Here is a 15618-nt window from a genome sequence, read left to right as displayed (position 1 = left end):
TAAAGCTCAGGACTGCCTGACGCCGGGAATGGTGCTGCCAACAGTGGTATGGGCTTTCCCATATCAACTAGCAATCAAAACAGTCACACACAGGTATGCCCACATGTCAGTTTGATCCGGGTAATCTTTGAATTGAGATCATTCAGTTGAGATCACCCATTCTTAGGTGACTTCAGGCTGTGCCAAGTTGACACTCTAAGCTGACAAGAACACTTACAGGCTCCAGTTTCACTGACTCCTTTTAAAAGAGGGAAAGGAAATGGACAGGCCAGAAATGATCCCTGAATTTCCTACCTGAGTCTAGTCCTTGCCAGGATTTGGATACTAGAAGATGAGAGGTTAGAGTTGTATTGTGGAGTCAAGAGTTCCTTCTGAGACATGTTCATTGTGAAATGTCAGGTTGGCAACCGAGAGTAGCAGGAATGTCTGCTGTTGTCTGAAGTCTGGGATAAGGGCAGAAGAAACTCACATTTTGTGCCATTGTTAAATCAGTGCGTGTTCTGCCAACTCTTTGGTATGGCCTTTACTAGCCATGAAATCAATAAATTAGGCTATAACTGGTATTTTTTTTAGTTTAAGTGATAGAGAATATAAACCTATCAGAATACTTCTCACTGTGGAGAGATAGGTACTTTTTCATAGAACACTGTGTATGTTTGTGCACACCTGTACATATATGTAAATGTGTGTGTATGAATGTGCTGTGTACTCCTGACTGTGGATCAAACTCACAGCTCTTTGTGTTCGATTCTGGAATATGAAGAGTGAAAACATCATATGCCTAATCTAGTTAATGAAGTCAAGAGCAGCAGATGAGTTTTACCCAAGTGACATGTGTTCTCTCTTTGTGGTGTAGATTGGGGTGAAAAGTGAGTCAGGGAGGAGATGACTGGGGAGCCTGTTCAGGTGAGCATGAAGCAAGAACAGAATCTCTGCTGCTGCACCGCCGGCACATAGACCAAGTAATTCTCCCCTAAAGTCCACACCCACATTGTAGGTGGATAAGAGAACTGTTAGTTGGGTGTCAGCTGCAGACCTGCCTGACAACATGGTCAGACCGCCCTGAGATGACAAACCTTCACCTGTGAGAGCTGCTGAACTGGAGCTGTGACGTACAGAAGGACCTGGAGCTAGGAACAGGAGCAGTATTTGATGTGACCCACTCATCTATTTTTTAGCAATCTCTTCTTTTAACATTTAAACACATTTGACTTAGTTGAACATCAGTTCCAGTCTGCCAGGGGCCTCATCTCCTCTTATATCTGGCTTCACTCTTGCACATTACGTGTCTGTGGTCTACAGGCAGCCCGAGACAGCACGCATGAAGACACTGATGGAGAGGGCCTGTGGATGGATGTAGTCCATGGATGCATAGAGACCTGCTGTGGACCACTGCCTAGAATCTCTTAGTTCCTTGTCACATCTCAAACTCCAGATGAGTGTCATTTTCTGTTGTTGTTTTTCATGAATATAATTTGTTTAAACAGAACCTCAGGAGCTGTGAACTTTTTCTCTCACAGGCTCTCCCCCACCCCTCTACTCAGTTCTAGGTGAAGATTAACTTTTATCAGCAACTTTGGATGTTGTCTCCTATACAAAAAGTGCATGGTATAGAAGAAAAGGAAAACCGTAATGATAGAAAGTTTCTTCCTCCCCATTAAAGAAAGAGGTGCCTTCCTGCTCCTGATTTTGAGCGCCCTCAGAGCTATTACATGAGGCAGTTTGTCCAGTGCGAGACTCATTTACCTTTATTCCATCAAGATAAACTTTACATTCATTAGTACCGTATTCAGTAAATATTTGCTGGAATGTGGGCCTGCGCGGGTCTGCACCATGTCCTCTTCGTGTAAATCATGGCTTCCAGTTTAGTGTTTTAGTGGGATTCCTGAGTGTGTGAAGGAGTAGGTCTCTTTCGTATGCCTTCTCTTGGGCTCTTTTTCTTTGGTTTGTTTTCTTAAATGCTGATGTGTTCGTTTTTATTTTATCTTACTATGTTTTATTTTATTATATTATCCCTTAGAAGACTCTTTTCTTTTCTTTTTTCATTTCATTTCATTTCTTTTCTTTTCCAATGAGAGACAGAGGGTGGATCCAGATAGGAGGGGAGGGGAGGAGGAACTGGGAGGAATAGAGGGAGGGGAAACCATAGTCGGGATATATAATTTGAGAAAAAAAATCTATTTTCAATACGGGACAGGGGGGAGTACAAAGGCTGATAAGTGGGGGGAATATTGCTAGAATGCTTCCTGAGACTTCTGTTTTCACCGACAGATGCGAACGTGTTCTCCAAGTTGAGTGTTGCTGAGTATTTGTTTATAATCCCACTCAGATATTAATCACAGCCCCTATCTGTGAACATAAGTCGTTAGGATTCTTATTAGTAGAAATTTAGTATCTTCAAAAGTAGCGTTGGCTTCTTACAAGTGTTAGCTTCCTCCCGGCAACAACAAATGTGCGTTTTTTTTTTTTAAGTGCCAAGTTGTTACCTGGGTTTGTTTCCAATTCCTCATTATAGCATTTTTTTGTGGTTTGCAAATTTTCTTGCTCTTTTTTTTCTCTTGCCGCATACAATGAATGGTACTCTAATTCACCCAGTGCACCTCAGAACTGATCTAATCGCGCATGGATGGTGACGTGAAGCTAAACATGTAAAATCCAGTGTGCTTGCTGATGTCTTTGCACTGTCACATGCCGGCTGCGCTTTCTAGAACTCTCATTGGTATATCCCTGTAGCCGTAGACACTTTTATTGTAGAGTTTTGTGATCTCTCTAATTATTCAGAGAATCCTTTCTTCCCAGTCACAGCTTAGCAGCTGCTAGAAAGTTGCGTTAGAGACCAGTGAAAAGGCTCTGAAGTGAAGGAAACTCTTCATTTCCCTGTGCTGTCATCTGCTGGCCGCATTCAGCACCCTGAGTTTTTAATTGGGCTTCTAGTTTGTCATTCGGTATGGCCATTGATCCTGGCATGACTAACCCTGTAAAAGCTTTATTTAAAAAAAGACTTTCCTATAGTTGGCATGAACACCAATCAGTTTTATAAAAATCATTTGGAGATAGTTAGAATTAAGTCTGTTCTCTTTTAGCCTTTTTTATTTCTAAATTTAAAAATGGATTATGTTCTCTAATGACTTTTGCAGTAGATGCCACCTACCAAAGTGACAGATGACTACTTTTAAAAATAGCAACACCACCCATGAATTAATAGAATTCTGTGTTTGTGGGATTAGTCCACTTTGGGTAAGCAACTTTTACTTAACAATCTGGCAGACTGAAGGAGGGGAAAGGCTGGTTTTCACGTAAGACCCTGCTGCCAGTAACACCTCCCATCCCCCACTCATAGCAGTGAACCTCTGCAGATGTGAGGGATACCTGTCTCCTCAAGGACAGAGGCAGTTCTGAGAGCCATGCTTTGAGTCCCTTTGAAACCCATTGGTGTTTGCTTATTGCAACTCCTGTGACCTACCTACTCTTTAAAGTGCAAATGATATCAGTTTCTCTATGATCTTTTATTGTTGTTGAACTTGGACAGAAGATACTTAATTTCTTAGCCTCTCATTCCTTAATTCTCTCGTGTAACTCCTCAGGAATGGAAGTAATGGTTTGGCCAGTTGTGCCAGCCCCCTGTGACAGCTGACTAGCTCATGTTCAGCCTGGGCCAGCCTTAGGCAGTGTTTTTGAACTTCCAGGTTGTTATCTGAAATGTGGATATAACACATTTATATGTTGTAACGAAGACAGTTCAACACACTCTCAGCCCACCCTGCACTGGAGATGGGGTTTCTACTTTATAGCCCTTGCTCTGTCTTGGTGGGTGCTGCTGGGGAGAGAAGAAGAAAGACAGACGGAAAATGTGCTGCCAACTCTGTACTTTGGACTTAGTTGTCTCCAGCCAGAGATCGGGAGAAGAGGAGAGGTGATTGATGTATTCTTTCAGCTACAGTGAAAAGAGGAAAATCAGCACTGAATGGGGAACTTTCCCAGTGAAGTCTCCAGTGAGATAGTAGAGTGCCTTTGGCCTTCTTTTTAAATCTCTCTGAAGATGTTCTCAGTTTGCAAAGTAAGGAATGGGCAACTTATGCCCAGTTGCTCAATTCTGTTTTACAAAAATGTGCTGGTTTGTGAAATCTACAACCCAGAGAACACTGCTGTTGGGAAGAGGCCCCAAGAAGATGAGGGCAGGACGAGAGTATGCGAGGATGACCAAGGAACTCTTCCTCCCTTGGCCACTGCTTCCAGGGACTCTTAATGTAAAGAGAGGCAAAGTCCCAGGCCATTTGCTATTCCTTTGTGTGTCACCCTTACTTACTGTGACAGTTTTTGATAAAACCCTTTCGTGTAGTTTTGCCCCCTTTAAGTTAGAAGGGTAACCCAGAGCTTGTCAAATCCAAAAGCAGCAGAGGGGAAAGGCCTAGTGAGCTAGGCACATTCAGTGTGCTTGAAGCTTTCCAAAATAACCCATGCTTGGTGTTTTTTGTTTTGTCTTTTGTTTTATGTTTAAAAAAGAAAAAAGCAGTCTCAGAAACTTTATGACAGCCTTTAAAATTGTTTCCGAGTGCTTGTTGGCATTAAGATCTCCCATCCACATTAGCTTTTAGCCTGATTTGCCAAGAAAAGCAACAGGAAACAGCTAAATTCGGACAGGAGAAAAAGCAAGGGGGCCCTCACTTTGCCCTCCACAATGAGCAGTGACTTGAATGCTTACGGGGTCAGCACAGATGTCATTTCCATTGTGCTTCCTGTTCCCTGCCACTCACACCTTACTCCCCTCTACATCTTGTTCCTGACTGAAATATTCCACTCAGTGGCCTCACAGTTCTTGGATCTTTCCTGCATCTTAAATATGCTTGATCTGTAAAACTTATTTGTAATGAGGCTGACCTAGGGTGGGACTGCGTAGGTTAGGACGTGTGGACTGAAGCCGACACCTACATTCCGCCTGTAGGTAAATCAGGTTGGCACAATGAGTATTGGCTGGCTGAAACCTGAACAAAGTGTAAGCTCCTCTCCTCAACCTTGAGTGATGGGTTTCTAGTCATGAGAAATTGACAGAGCCAAGGAAACACCTTTTTTCCCTTTGAGTGGATTCACACGGACGCTTAAGCCACTTCAGATACTGTTTCATCGAGAAGATTTTCAAGACATTTAATATCTCCATGGGACACAAATGGAGCTTCACATAATATGTCCTTTGGTCTTTGGAAAGCCTGACCCCTGTGGAAGTGGATTCTTGGGTCTTTGAATAATTACAGTGCTGCAGACTCAGTTGTGGGATTGTCTTACTGTTACTAATCATGACCTGTCCTATCTGAAGTGTATTCGACTTCCTAAAGTTAGATTTTTGTGTGTTTTGGGGCGGGAAGGGGGGGGTTGTTATCCATAGTTTCAGTTAAACAGTCCTGTAATTAAGTCAAATGAAATCACCACGTTTTAACAAAAGGTATTGGAAATTTATTTTTATGTTAAAAAAAAAAACAAAACAAAAAACAGGCAAACACTGTGACAAAAGAGGAAATGACACCCTCATCAGGCTCTAGAGATGTTTGGCTTTGCCTGCAGAAAGCAGCTGCCAATCTTGCCATTAGCACTTGTGTGTGAGGGAAGGGGGCCATTTGGAGCCTTGTAACTCCTGTTGTAATGAAAGTTTGTTTCATAAGCAAAGATAAGCAGGTCTCCTATCTTAGACTGAAAAGAATTCTTGAGAACATGCATTTCCTGGGTTGGTAGCTTTGAGCTCCAAGAAGCAAGCTTGTCGTTGTCATGGAAAGTCAGGACACAAGGTGGCACAGTGGAACCTTGTTGTGTTCAGAATGAGGCAGCTCCAGAGTTGAGCTGAGCCTGGCGGCTTCCTAGTAAATCATGAAGCAGAGCAAGCATCGGGAGTTATTAAACAGACACTGCAGGGGCGGTGGTGGTAAAGGGAGCGGTCAGGCTGTCCCTCCCAGTTGCCTCCTCAGCCTTTCCTGCAGTTGTTGAGGTAATAGGCTCATTTCATAAGGTCTGCACATTTACCTGGTCACTGGAAAGATCCTTGCCGAACCAGGGTGCAGATACAGCCTGGAAACTCTGTGTAGATAAAGCGGACTAGAGACAAGTGAGGAAAAACGACAACAAATGATGATGTGGACAAACACCATTATTTTAAGGGAGTGTCAGTGTTTCTAGAAAGAAGCTGAGCATTGTAAATCATCTATGATAGAAGGGGTCACATCATACCTGCTGGGGGCCTGGATCAATCCTGAGCTCCCTGAGTGAAGAAGGTGAGAAGTGGCACATGCATAAAGCTTTGGGGTAATTGTCCCAAGATGGGGAAGCAGCCAGTAAAAGGTTCAGAAGTGAGTGGCAGCCAGGCTAGAGCATTTGAACAAGGTGACTCAAGTAGAACTGAAATGGATGAAAGGCAGCCCAGATGAAGGAGGGCTTGGTGAGACACAGAGAAGAATGTGAGATCCGTTGGTGATGCTGGGAAGCCACATGTAGCCAAGGGTTCTGTGCTGCAGGGTGCTGTTTCTACCTTCCATGTGTATAATAAATCAAAGAGCATGAACAGTAAAGCTAGGGGTCCAGTGATGTGGCCCTTGTGGTCATTTAAGGAAGACAAGAGAGTGACCGTGGAAGTGGGAGTGCTCAGACAGAGGCAGGCAGACAGGATGGAAGAGATAAAGAAAGCCCTAGACGCTGCTCCTCCTTCAGGATTTGGCTGTCTTGTAAAGATAAAATTCAGAATATTCTACTAGATAGCTCTCTTCATGCTGTGCCTTACTTATAAGCTGCTAAAAATAAGCAGCCGGGATAAAAATCAACCTCAGAGTCAGCAGTGCAGGAGGAAAGGGTCCTTCCTGGTGTGGGTTTTACAACCCAGAAGCTCAGTACCAATTACAGTGATAGCTTTCCCTTAGAGGCCAGTGACCTTAAAATAGGGACACACGCAGTATCCTGTTATTGGAAAAGGAATCCTTGCTAAGTTTTCCTCTCAGTGCACTATTTTGAGCTATTATTTCACAATCCCCTCCCTACTTCCTAATACTATTAAAAGTCAAACTTTGAAATTAGAAGGGACTTCTGTAGAGTTTCCAGGCCACTCTAGTCTCCTCATCCCAACAGTTTCTCTGTGAGGAAACAGTTACAAAGAGGAAAAGTTAGCAAGGCCAGTCCTGAAGCATCTCTACAGGTAGCAATTGAGGCTGACATTCAAGGAGCCTTCCCCAGAGATGAAAATACTTTGAGTGAGGTAAGAGCCCTGTCCCCCCCCCAAAAAAAAGTATAATTACAAATATTCTCTACCCACACCATGTAGAGGGCCTTTCTAGATCACTGTATGAACTGCCTCGATTTCATCTTGAAACAGTACATCTTGCTAGGGTACAATCCTGGAGAAAGATTGTCCCCGACTACATCATGACAGAATAGACTTTTTAAAGGAACAGTCCTTTTTCTTTCTCTCTCTGATGGCAAAGTGCTACAATTTCCCCCACTTCTGACTCTTTCCTTCTTTTCTCTACACCCCATTAAAAAGAAATCAATTTCTCATATACTGTCAGGAAATATTTGTAAAGCAGATTAAACTATGGCTATTATTGTTTCCAGCTATTAGGGGTCAGCTGTAGAGCTTTACCTTGAAGGGTAGAAAATCTGCCTTCTCAGAGTTCTAATATACTGCTCAGCGGTTGTTTTTTGCATAGGTAAAGATAAATATGTATATTAGAACTGTGAGAAGGCAGATTTTCAAGGTATAGGTATACTTCAAATGTGTCTGGGGTGTTGTCTTTTTTTTTCCCCAACTCTATTGCATGGTAGGCAAGCCCTCTAGTGTTGCGCTACATGCCAGCCCATACTTAATATATTTTTGAATGAACTATAGGAACATTCTTCCATTTCAGTGATATTTTTTCTCAGGTCATCATCTGTTTCTGAGGAATTGCTTGAATGTAGTTCATCCATCGTACCCTGGTCTTTCCGACCCGTGGTATTAATGACTTCAAGTCTCCCACATCTGTGTCAGTTCAAGGCTTCTGACTTACAGGTGAAAAGCTCTGTAACCGTTAGCAATCACCAGCCTTGCAGGCCATTTATTTCTCCTAGGGACATATTTATTAGGCTATATGTACTGTGTAATTGAAGCCAACTTCTCTATAGCTGTAAAAACTCTACAACTACATTCTTAATCTTCTTTGCAAGATGCCAGGTGACACAGCACGGGAACTCCTTTCTCTAGACCTCTGAATTACAAGAGTGATGCTATTTCATAGTGACCATTATTGGTTTCCCAAGGAAAGAATGTTTCCATCTTTCTGGAGCCAGTGGGTCTGGTCCTCATGTTCTTGGCAGCTGATACTGTGTTTGCATTGAAAAATTACTCTGTAGAGTTGAAGACGGTTTTTGGCTAGAAGAAAGAGAGAGAGAAAAAAAATCAAACAGTCAGAATGAGAATAATTTTTCATTTTGTTTTATGTATTTAATTTTATGATATATTGTGTTTGTCAGATGCATCAGTGGAAATGCACCCTGGCTCGAGCTTTGCTTTGAGTCTATGTTGACATACATATTTAGCCTGAAACTACCGTAAAAATCATGATCCTTAATCAACCATCAGTCATTGCGTGTTGTTCCCAACTTCTCCCCTGCCCCATGGTAAAACTCTGTCATTCAATTTCAGCCCATCTCTTCTGCGCCTTTCTTCCTAATGGAGCAGATTTCTTTTCTCTGTTCTTTCTATATGTGATAGGGTTTCCTTCTGTCAGGTTAATTCACGCTCATCAGTCCGATACTTTGAGTGTGTAAACCTTTCCAGGGCAAAGGTCATACCCCAAGTTCCTGGATCTCCCAGTCATGCTCTGCTAGGCATATGGCAGAGCCCAGTAAATCCTGGATGAATGAATAATCTCATGCCAGGTTCCTATTTATGATTCAGTTCTTAGCTAAAATATTGCCTCTTCTGTTTACCACTTAGTTGACCCTACGGTTTTAAGTAGCTGCTTTTCATTGTCATCAAAGAAGAAACTTCTCACAGCTTTCTCTCTTCCGGTGCGCTGCTAGCAGGAACAGTATTCACAGAGCAGTCTCTTGCTTGTCAACAGTACTGTTGCGGTGTGTTCTTCGATGCAGTTTCTTCCCTCAAAATCATTTTCTAGACATTTACTTTTAGACTGTTCCAATAAAAAGAAGATTTGTTCAGTGGCACATACAATAGTGACTTAGAATTTTTTGAGATGCTTAAAGAAAACCAAAGTGTTCATAATTATCTAGCTATGTCTGTAGACCCATTGAAAGGCGAGTGGAAGCCATGCCGAAGACAGTGCCCGCCAGTGATATTGGACATCTGTATTCTTCGTTACATCCTACTTGTGTGTCTCAGTGATGTCAGAATTCACCCTTTCAATACCCTTTGCCCACTCTTTTTTTTTTCATTCTTCAGTCAGAGAGGGTTGACACCTCATTTCCTTTAATCCTGGAGGACACTGCATCCGTAGAAGCCTCCTGTCCCGGCAACTGTAGATTCACTCATCACTAGCGTGAAAGGAAGTTTTTTAACTTCCCTGATAGCTGAGCACTCCAAGTTCTTCATGATTTCATTTTGTCATTAGGGCAAGGACAAATGTTTATCTAGACAAAACTATGAGCCAGCCTCACATGCTAGCCCACTGTATATTTCTAGTGTTCAAAAGTCGAAACAGGAGGATCATGAGTTCAAAGCCACCTTGAGATACATATTAAGACCTTGTCTCAAAAATAAAAACAGAACAAGGGCTGTTAATACAGTTCGGCTAGTACAGCGCTGGCCTGGCATGCATGCAACAGTAGGTTCAATCCCCTTAGTATAAAGTGACGGATCTACATTTCGTTTTCAGAAAAACAACTGTAAGATACAGATGCCAATGATAACTCTAGAAACTGATCTTAAATGTGCTCTGTTTGTCTTGCTTTAAAAGGCAATTCAGGTTTTTTGTTTATTGTAGTAACCATGCATACATCTCCGTTCATAAATAAAGCTTTCCTTGTTGCAAAGAAACAGTAAAATAGTAAAGGCTCCTGGAATCCCATGAGCCAAAGAAAATGTTTCTGTGTATGATTTCCTTGCTTGTCAATTATTTGTGCCATTATAAAATTTCCTAAAGAATATCGTTCTTCTATTTAATAATGTGAAAGCGATTTTGAGAGCAGAGTTTATGGCCTTGGCATTTAATGGGGGAGAGAGCACTCCCTGTTGTGTTAATAGGCGTGTCCCACTAAGTAGCAGAGCATTTGCCTTTTGTTTTCTCTGCTGGGAAGTTTAGAAATCCAAGTCCCAAGATTTTCTCACTGCATAGATCACACTGAGGCTCACACCTCAAGTCTCCCTGTTAAACGTTCTCTGGATTCTCTTAGAAGTAGCGTTTGCTGCTGCTTGGGTGCTAAGAGCAGATGGCACCATCCATAAATGCCTTTCGTCTCCCTCTTTGGGGAACCTTCTTACCTTGAGCGGACCATCTGAGCCCATTAAGACAGGGGCTGCCTGTGCCCATATGCCTCATGAGTAAACCTCAGTGTGGTTTATAGAGCACAGCCCTCCTTCCTGCTGCCACAGGGTACACAGAGAGTGAATTTGCCTAGGCCAAACCAGGGCTGTGCCATAAAGGAGCTGCAGCACTGCCTCCTGGGGTCTTCTCAGCATAGGGTGGCCTGCCGGCTGCTCCTTCTGGGCGAGGGCTGTGCGCTACGATTCCTAGGGCTCAGGAAATGTGTCCCAAAAGTGACCCTTTGACTGTGTTCGCGGGCTTCTCCCAGCTGCTCTCAATCCTTCGGAATAGTTTTTGCTGAAATAAATTATAAATTGTAATAAGGAAGTTGGTTCCAGCATTCATATTTATTAGATTTTAAGATTTAATGACCATATGGGCCTAAAACAAACCTTCGATCCCCCGCCCCTCGTTTTAAAGCAGCCAAGTGGAGTGTCTTGATTTTGACTATTTAAATATTAATTTGTGGTCATAACCCACTTTGGGCTCATGTCAAAAGGTGTGGCTTTTAAAGTGAAGGTTTGAGCAACTCACTAGCAGAGAAAAACAAAGGCCTTCCTGCAAGGAGGTGTTCCTGTTTGTTACAAAATACGCCTTGTGTGAGGTTAGCTGGGACCTTCTGGAACATCACACGGGCGACTTCCTAGAGGAAATGCACAAACATGCTATAGTTGGTTAGCTCCGTTTCTTCCGTGCTGGTTGATGCTTTGTTGTTAACAGTTGAAGGGGTATTAACGAATTACTTTTTATTTTAAAATGGCTCTCTTACTACCTCAGTGAGATCAGAACGCTAAGTAGCGATGAATAGCACCCCGCTCATCCGTTTGGGGACATTCACAGAAGGTGAAACTGTGTGTCTGTGTTTGCCGCCTCGCCCATGTCCTACCTACCCTTCTCTGCGTCGTTTGCACTCAGCATTGTGTTTTGGAAGTGGTCACAACGTTACCTGTGGAGGGAGCTCATTCCTTTGAATCTGTGTGGAGTGCTGGTGTGGGTTGGCTCCCCCCAGGCTATCTAGAAGTTCTGGTGGTTTCCGGTCTTCCTGTATATCAGAATGCTGCAGTGAGCGTCTTTGCGGACGCTCGCTGTAGGGAATGAGCAATTGTTCCTCTGTGGCGGAGAATGAAAATACCCATTACCTTACAAGTGGTGATCCTAAGACACAATTGGTGACCGCCCAGATCTGAGTCTTACAAAACCAGTTGGAGATACTACAGAAGTTTTGTGGAGAGTTAGTGGGATACTGATCAATCGAGCTTAATAAAAATTGGCTATAGTGAAACTTGCCTTCTTCCAAGAAAATGTGTATGAACTGGGAAAAAAAATATAAACATAACCATGTAATAGTATGTAGTTTTGAAGCATATGCAGTGACTCATTAATGTAATTTGATAAAGATTTCTTAAGTATAGTCTGTTAGCCAATAAAAGCACCCAGTTCTTTTAAATTAAAGTTGTATAAAAATTATTGAGCCCAGTCTGAAATCTTAAGTAAATCCCTCCCCAAATCTTTTTATTCATTAGTTAATTAAGCAGAAAATGATTTTTTTCCCTGATTGAAATCAGCTAATCCTAGTCATTTTTTCATAGGTGATGTCAGTTAGCCAAGGAAGGTAAAAGAACATCATAGGACCAGGACAGAGGCTTTCAAAGATTTTGTGTTATTTAATTGCCTTAATCTTAAAAAGTGAGCCTTGCTATTTCCATTCATCAGTGCAGAAACGAAGTCGCAGAAGACTCCAAAGTGACCTGCCTGCATTTGCCTCACTTGCCACAGTAATATTCTTTCTGCTCTGTCATTATTTTTAAAAATACGTTCCTGGGGGTGACTCTTACCTTGGCATCAGAAACATTAAGAAATTGTGTGAGGACTGCAGGTCTCTACTCCCCCGAGGCAGGTAGGGGCCACTGGAATTGCACATTTTTTTTTAAATGAGGTGTTATCTGAGAGCTACTCTGTCAGACCATGGTAACCTCATTTTTGTGATGTGAGAGACTTGCCAGAGAGTGCTCCAATCTCTGAGGACCAGTGACTCTTGCCATGCCTCACTGGCAGTGTGTACATTAGCCCTGCTCATCTTAGCGTCTTCTTCCTCTCTTTACCCACATCCACTGCTTCCTCTTCTGTTTGCTGATTTAGCATGGCTTCAGAACTAACAAATGACTTCCCAAAGAAGTTGAAATCATCAGGCTACATCCAAATCCCTTTTCAGAACCAAGCCGAACTGCCTGTGCAAAGCCATCACATCCCAGTTGTATCTTTGGCATTTGTGGTCTAACCCCTGCTCAAACAAGAAAAATAAAGGAGGTGGCAGTTGGCGGCAAAGATTACTTTTCAAACACCCCTATGTGCTTGTTTTCCTTTCTCACCTCCCTTCCCCACACTTGTCTGGTGACAGGTCCCCATAAGCCTGCCTCTGATTGCTGCTCACTTTCCTAGAAGTGGTGAGATCACTGGTTCCCTCCGGCTCTAGCCCTCCCACTAAGGACAGGGTCTGAGGACAGCCCACAAGGTTCAGCCACCACCTTTGTCTCTTTTGCCGTTCTCTTCCCCCTTTTTACTGTCTTTTTCTCTCAGCCTTATGAAATTTTCCTTGTTCTTTCCAAATGGCATGCTTACCTCTCCAGAGCCCAGTCCAAGCCTCAGTCTTTTCCAGAAGCCAAGTTAGGAGGCTGCTTAGATGACTGACAGATATCAAGATGTGTTTTGATTATTCGGGGTGGGGGGGGCGGATGCTAGACCATCTTGAACTCGTGCTCCTATTTTATCCTTCTGCTGGCGAAAGAACATTCATCTTTGTGTTGAGGCTGAGCTCATCAAGCTAAAGAAGGCATTTCTTTGCCTGAAATACATAGGGAAATAAAAAGACAGAAAGGTGGGGGGGGGGGGGAATAAATTTAACCATGCTGTCCTTTAAAACTAAATATATACCCTTTTCTCTGTCCTGATTGGTCCTTTTCCGTTGACAAGTGGATCGTGAGGAAAGGGAATATCCTGAACTTAATTGTAAGTTAAGTCTCTCTTAATCCAGAAGAGCATTTGAGATTCTGTCCAAGTGTTCAATTTCCCAGGCCGCTGAGGTCTGTGAATTTCTTTTCCCAGCCTCCAGGCTGCTGCAGTCCAAGTCAGCATAGCTAATGCAGATAGATCTCCTGCCTCTCGCTCTCCTCCTCCCTCGGCTTTGATTCGATATGAACAGCCTGGTAACTCCGCTGCTGGGGAGAAATCTGACATAACTCTGCAGATGACTGGGTGGCCATGAAACACCTGGGGATTGTTCTTTAAGAAAAGGTAACATTTATATGCTAACGATGTCTCCCTCCCCTTGTTGCATTTTTTTCTAGGGCTACCAGTTCCCAAGAAGAGTCCAAAGTCGGTAAGGACTTGTCTTTTACTTGGTGCTTGCAGGGGGAGAGGGGAAGCAGGGAGACCCCAGCTGGAGGGAGGTACGCTGCCTGGGTTCCCCTGACTAAATGTGTTTCAGAGTGGATGCGGGAGCCAGACTCATTTTATGAAGTTCCGGGGATAGGTTTGATAGAGCCGGTATTTGGGTTTGTCTCTTAAACTGTCTAGAGATGTATAAGCAGGATGCAAAAACGCTCTGAGGATTGAAATAATGCAGTTTGGCTTCTCTACACAAATGCTCACAACTCCCTTGAATGGGCGAGTTTCTGGGCTGTTTCAACTTGATACAAATGCTATTGTTTCCTTTGGGGGAGGAAGAGAGAGAAAAGGCTCCACCTGCTAGCTCGCTGGCTTCTCAACTGGTGTTCAGGGCAGCCGTTCACATGGCTACCGGCTCTCTCTCGAGCATCCTTCTGCACTCGATGGTGAATTATTCACAAAACCGAAAAAGCCCGTGGGTTTAGAGGAGAATCGCTGTGCCTGTACATGTCCATGGCCAGGTGGAACAGTGTTCACTGCCTAGCACTAAGAACAAGACGTCTCCTTGCTAGGGAAATGTCCTTTGTTGTTTTGCTAGCTTTAGCAGCATTATGCTGCAGGTATAGGATTCTTTAAAAAAAAAAAAAATCAATGTTTTGCTGTCCTTTCTAATCTGGTTTTCTTGAAGATGCATTGCCTACTTGGCATGCTGGCTAATAGCCTAGAGGCTATAGTGTTTTGCTTGGTCGTATGAGCTTCTACTCCCAGGGCACTAGCAACAAATTAAAATGCTACTTAAAAACTCCAAATCTGTGCTTTGAATGCCTGTGAAATAGAACTAGGTAGTAGAAGCTTCCCGAGTCATTAATGTTAGGATAAAGAAGGGAGCTTCCTTGAAACTTAGAAGATTTGAGAACGGGGAATTCTGTAGCTCCGTGCCATCCAGAGGAGGACCTTTAAAACTTTGCAGCTTCGGGCGCTGCTGCTGAATTCTTTCCACCTGTCTCCAAGCATGGCTGCAGCAGGCAGAAGTTTATTAAGGAGATGGGGGGGGGGGGGGCTCGTGCATTCTGAAGCCCAAGTCCCTAGTTCTGCAAAGAGAAAAAGCCGCAGCAACTGATGTGACTCTGATGGCACAGCGCCATGGTGACTGGAGCACTGACTTCAGGGCTGCTTCCCGCGTCAGTTTGTGTTAATGTCCAGGCAGGAAAGTGCTGGTTGGCGCCCTCATCGAGAGCGCAGAGATGCCAGACCTTGTGCATGTGTGCATGTGTTTATCGCTCTCCCTGGGTCATCGTCAGAAGCGCATTCAGCCTTCAGATAAAGCCAATACAGCTGGAGGATGCGTCTCCTGAGCCTGAGTTAGTGTGAGCCCTCCTTTTCCTCCCCACCATGGCCGTGCTGTGCTGATGCATATGATGCATGGACCTGCCTTACCCCCCCCCCCCACACACACACACACGCTGTGGAATCTTGACAGGGAGCCACCGTGCTGCACTAATAGCATGATTTCAGGTGTCGAGGTGTTCTCTGCTGTTTGCCTCTGTGCAGAAGAGGTTTTTAATGTTTGTATATCATCTCCCCTCAAGTATTCCAGAATTACCTGGCTAGCATCAAGCATATGCAGAGCCCGTGTTCGTGAAGTCAGTTGAGAGAATTCTCTGGCAGTTTATTTTTGTAGTTGCCATGTCATTAGTGAGCAACAAGCCAATTACTTGGGTTGCATTCCTAGGAAAAAAAG

The 15618-nt window shown here is 43.5% G+C and overlaps 1 protein-coding gene across 42 annotated transcripts in view; it reads left to right on the top strand.

Moving 5' to 3' along the window:
* Nucleotides 1-15618, top strand: part of Magi1 (membrane associated guanylate kinase, WW and PDZ domain containing 1) — a 603374-nt gene that overhangs the window by 547899 nt on the left and 39857 nt on the right. For all 42 annotated transcript variants that reach the window (XM_060383817.1, XM_060383794.1, XM_060383792.1 and 39 more), the window contains one exon: nucleotides 13838-13869. In XM_060383817.1, the coding sequence (XP_060239800.1) occupies nucleotides 13838-13869 (32 nt within the window). The remainder of the gene's footprint in view (nucleotides 1-13837; nucleotides 13870-15618) is intronic.

The sequence above is a fragment of the Meriones unguiculatus genome, chromosome 5 (assembly GCF_030254825.1).
Source record: "Meriones unguiculatus strain TT.TT164.6M chromosome 5, Bangor_MerUng_6.1, whole genome shotgun sequence".
In the NCBI taxonomy this organism is placed as follows: Eukaryota; Metazoa; Chordata; class Mammalia; order Rodentia; family Muridae; genus Meriones; species Meriones unguiculatus.
Note: the sequence above shows the minus strand (reverse complement) of the source record. Positions and strands in the feature narration are given on the sequence as shown.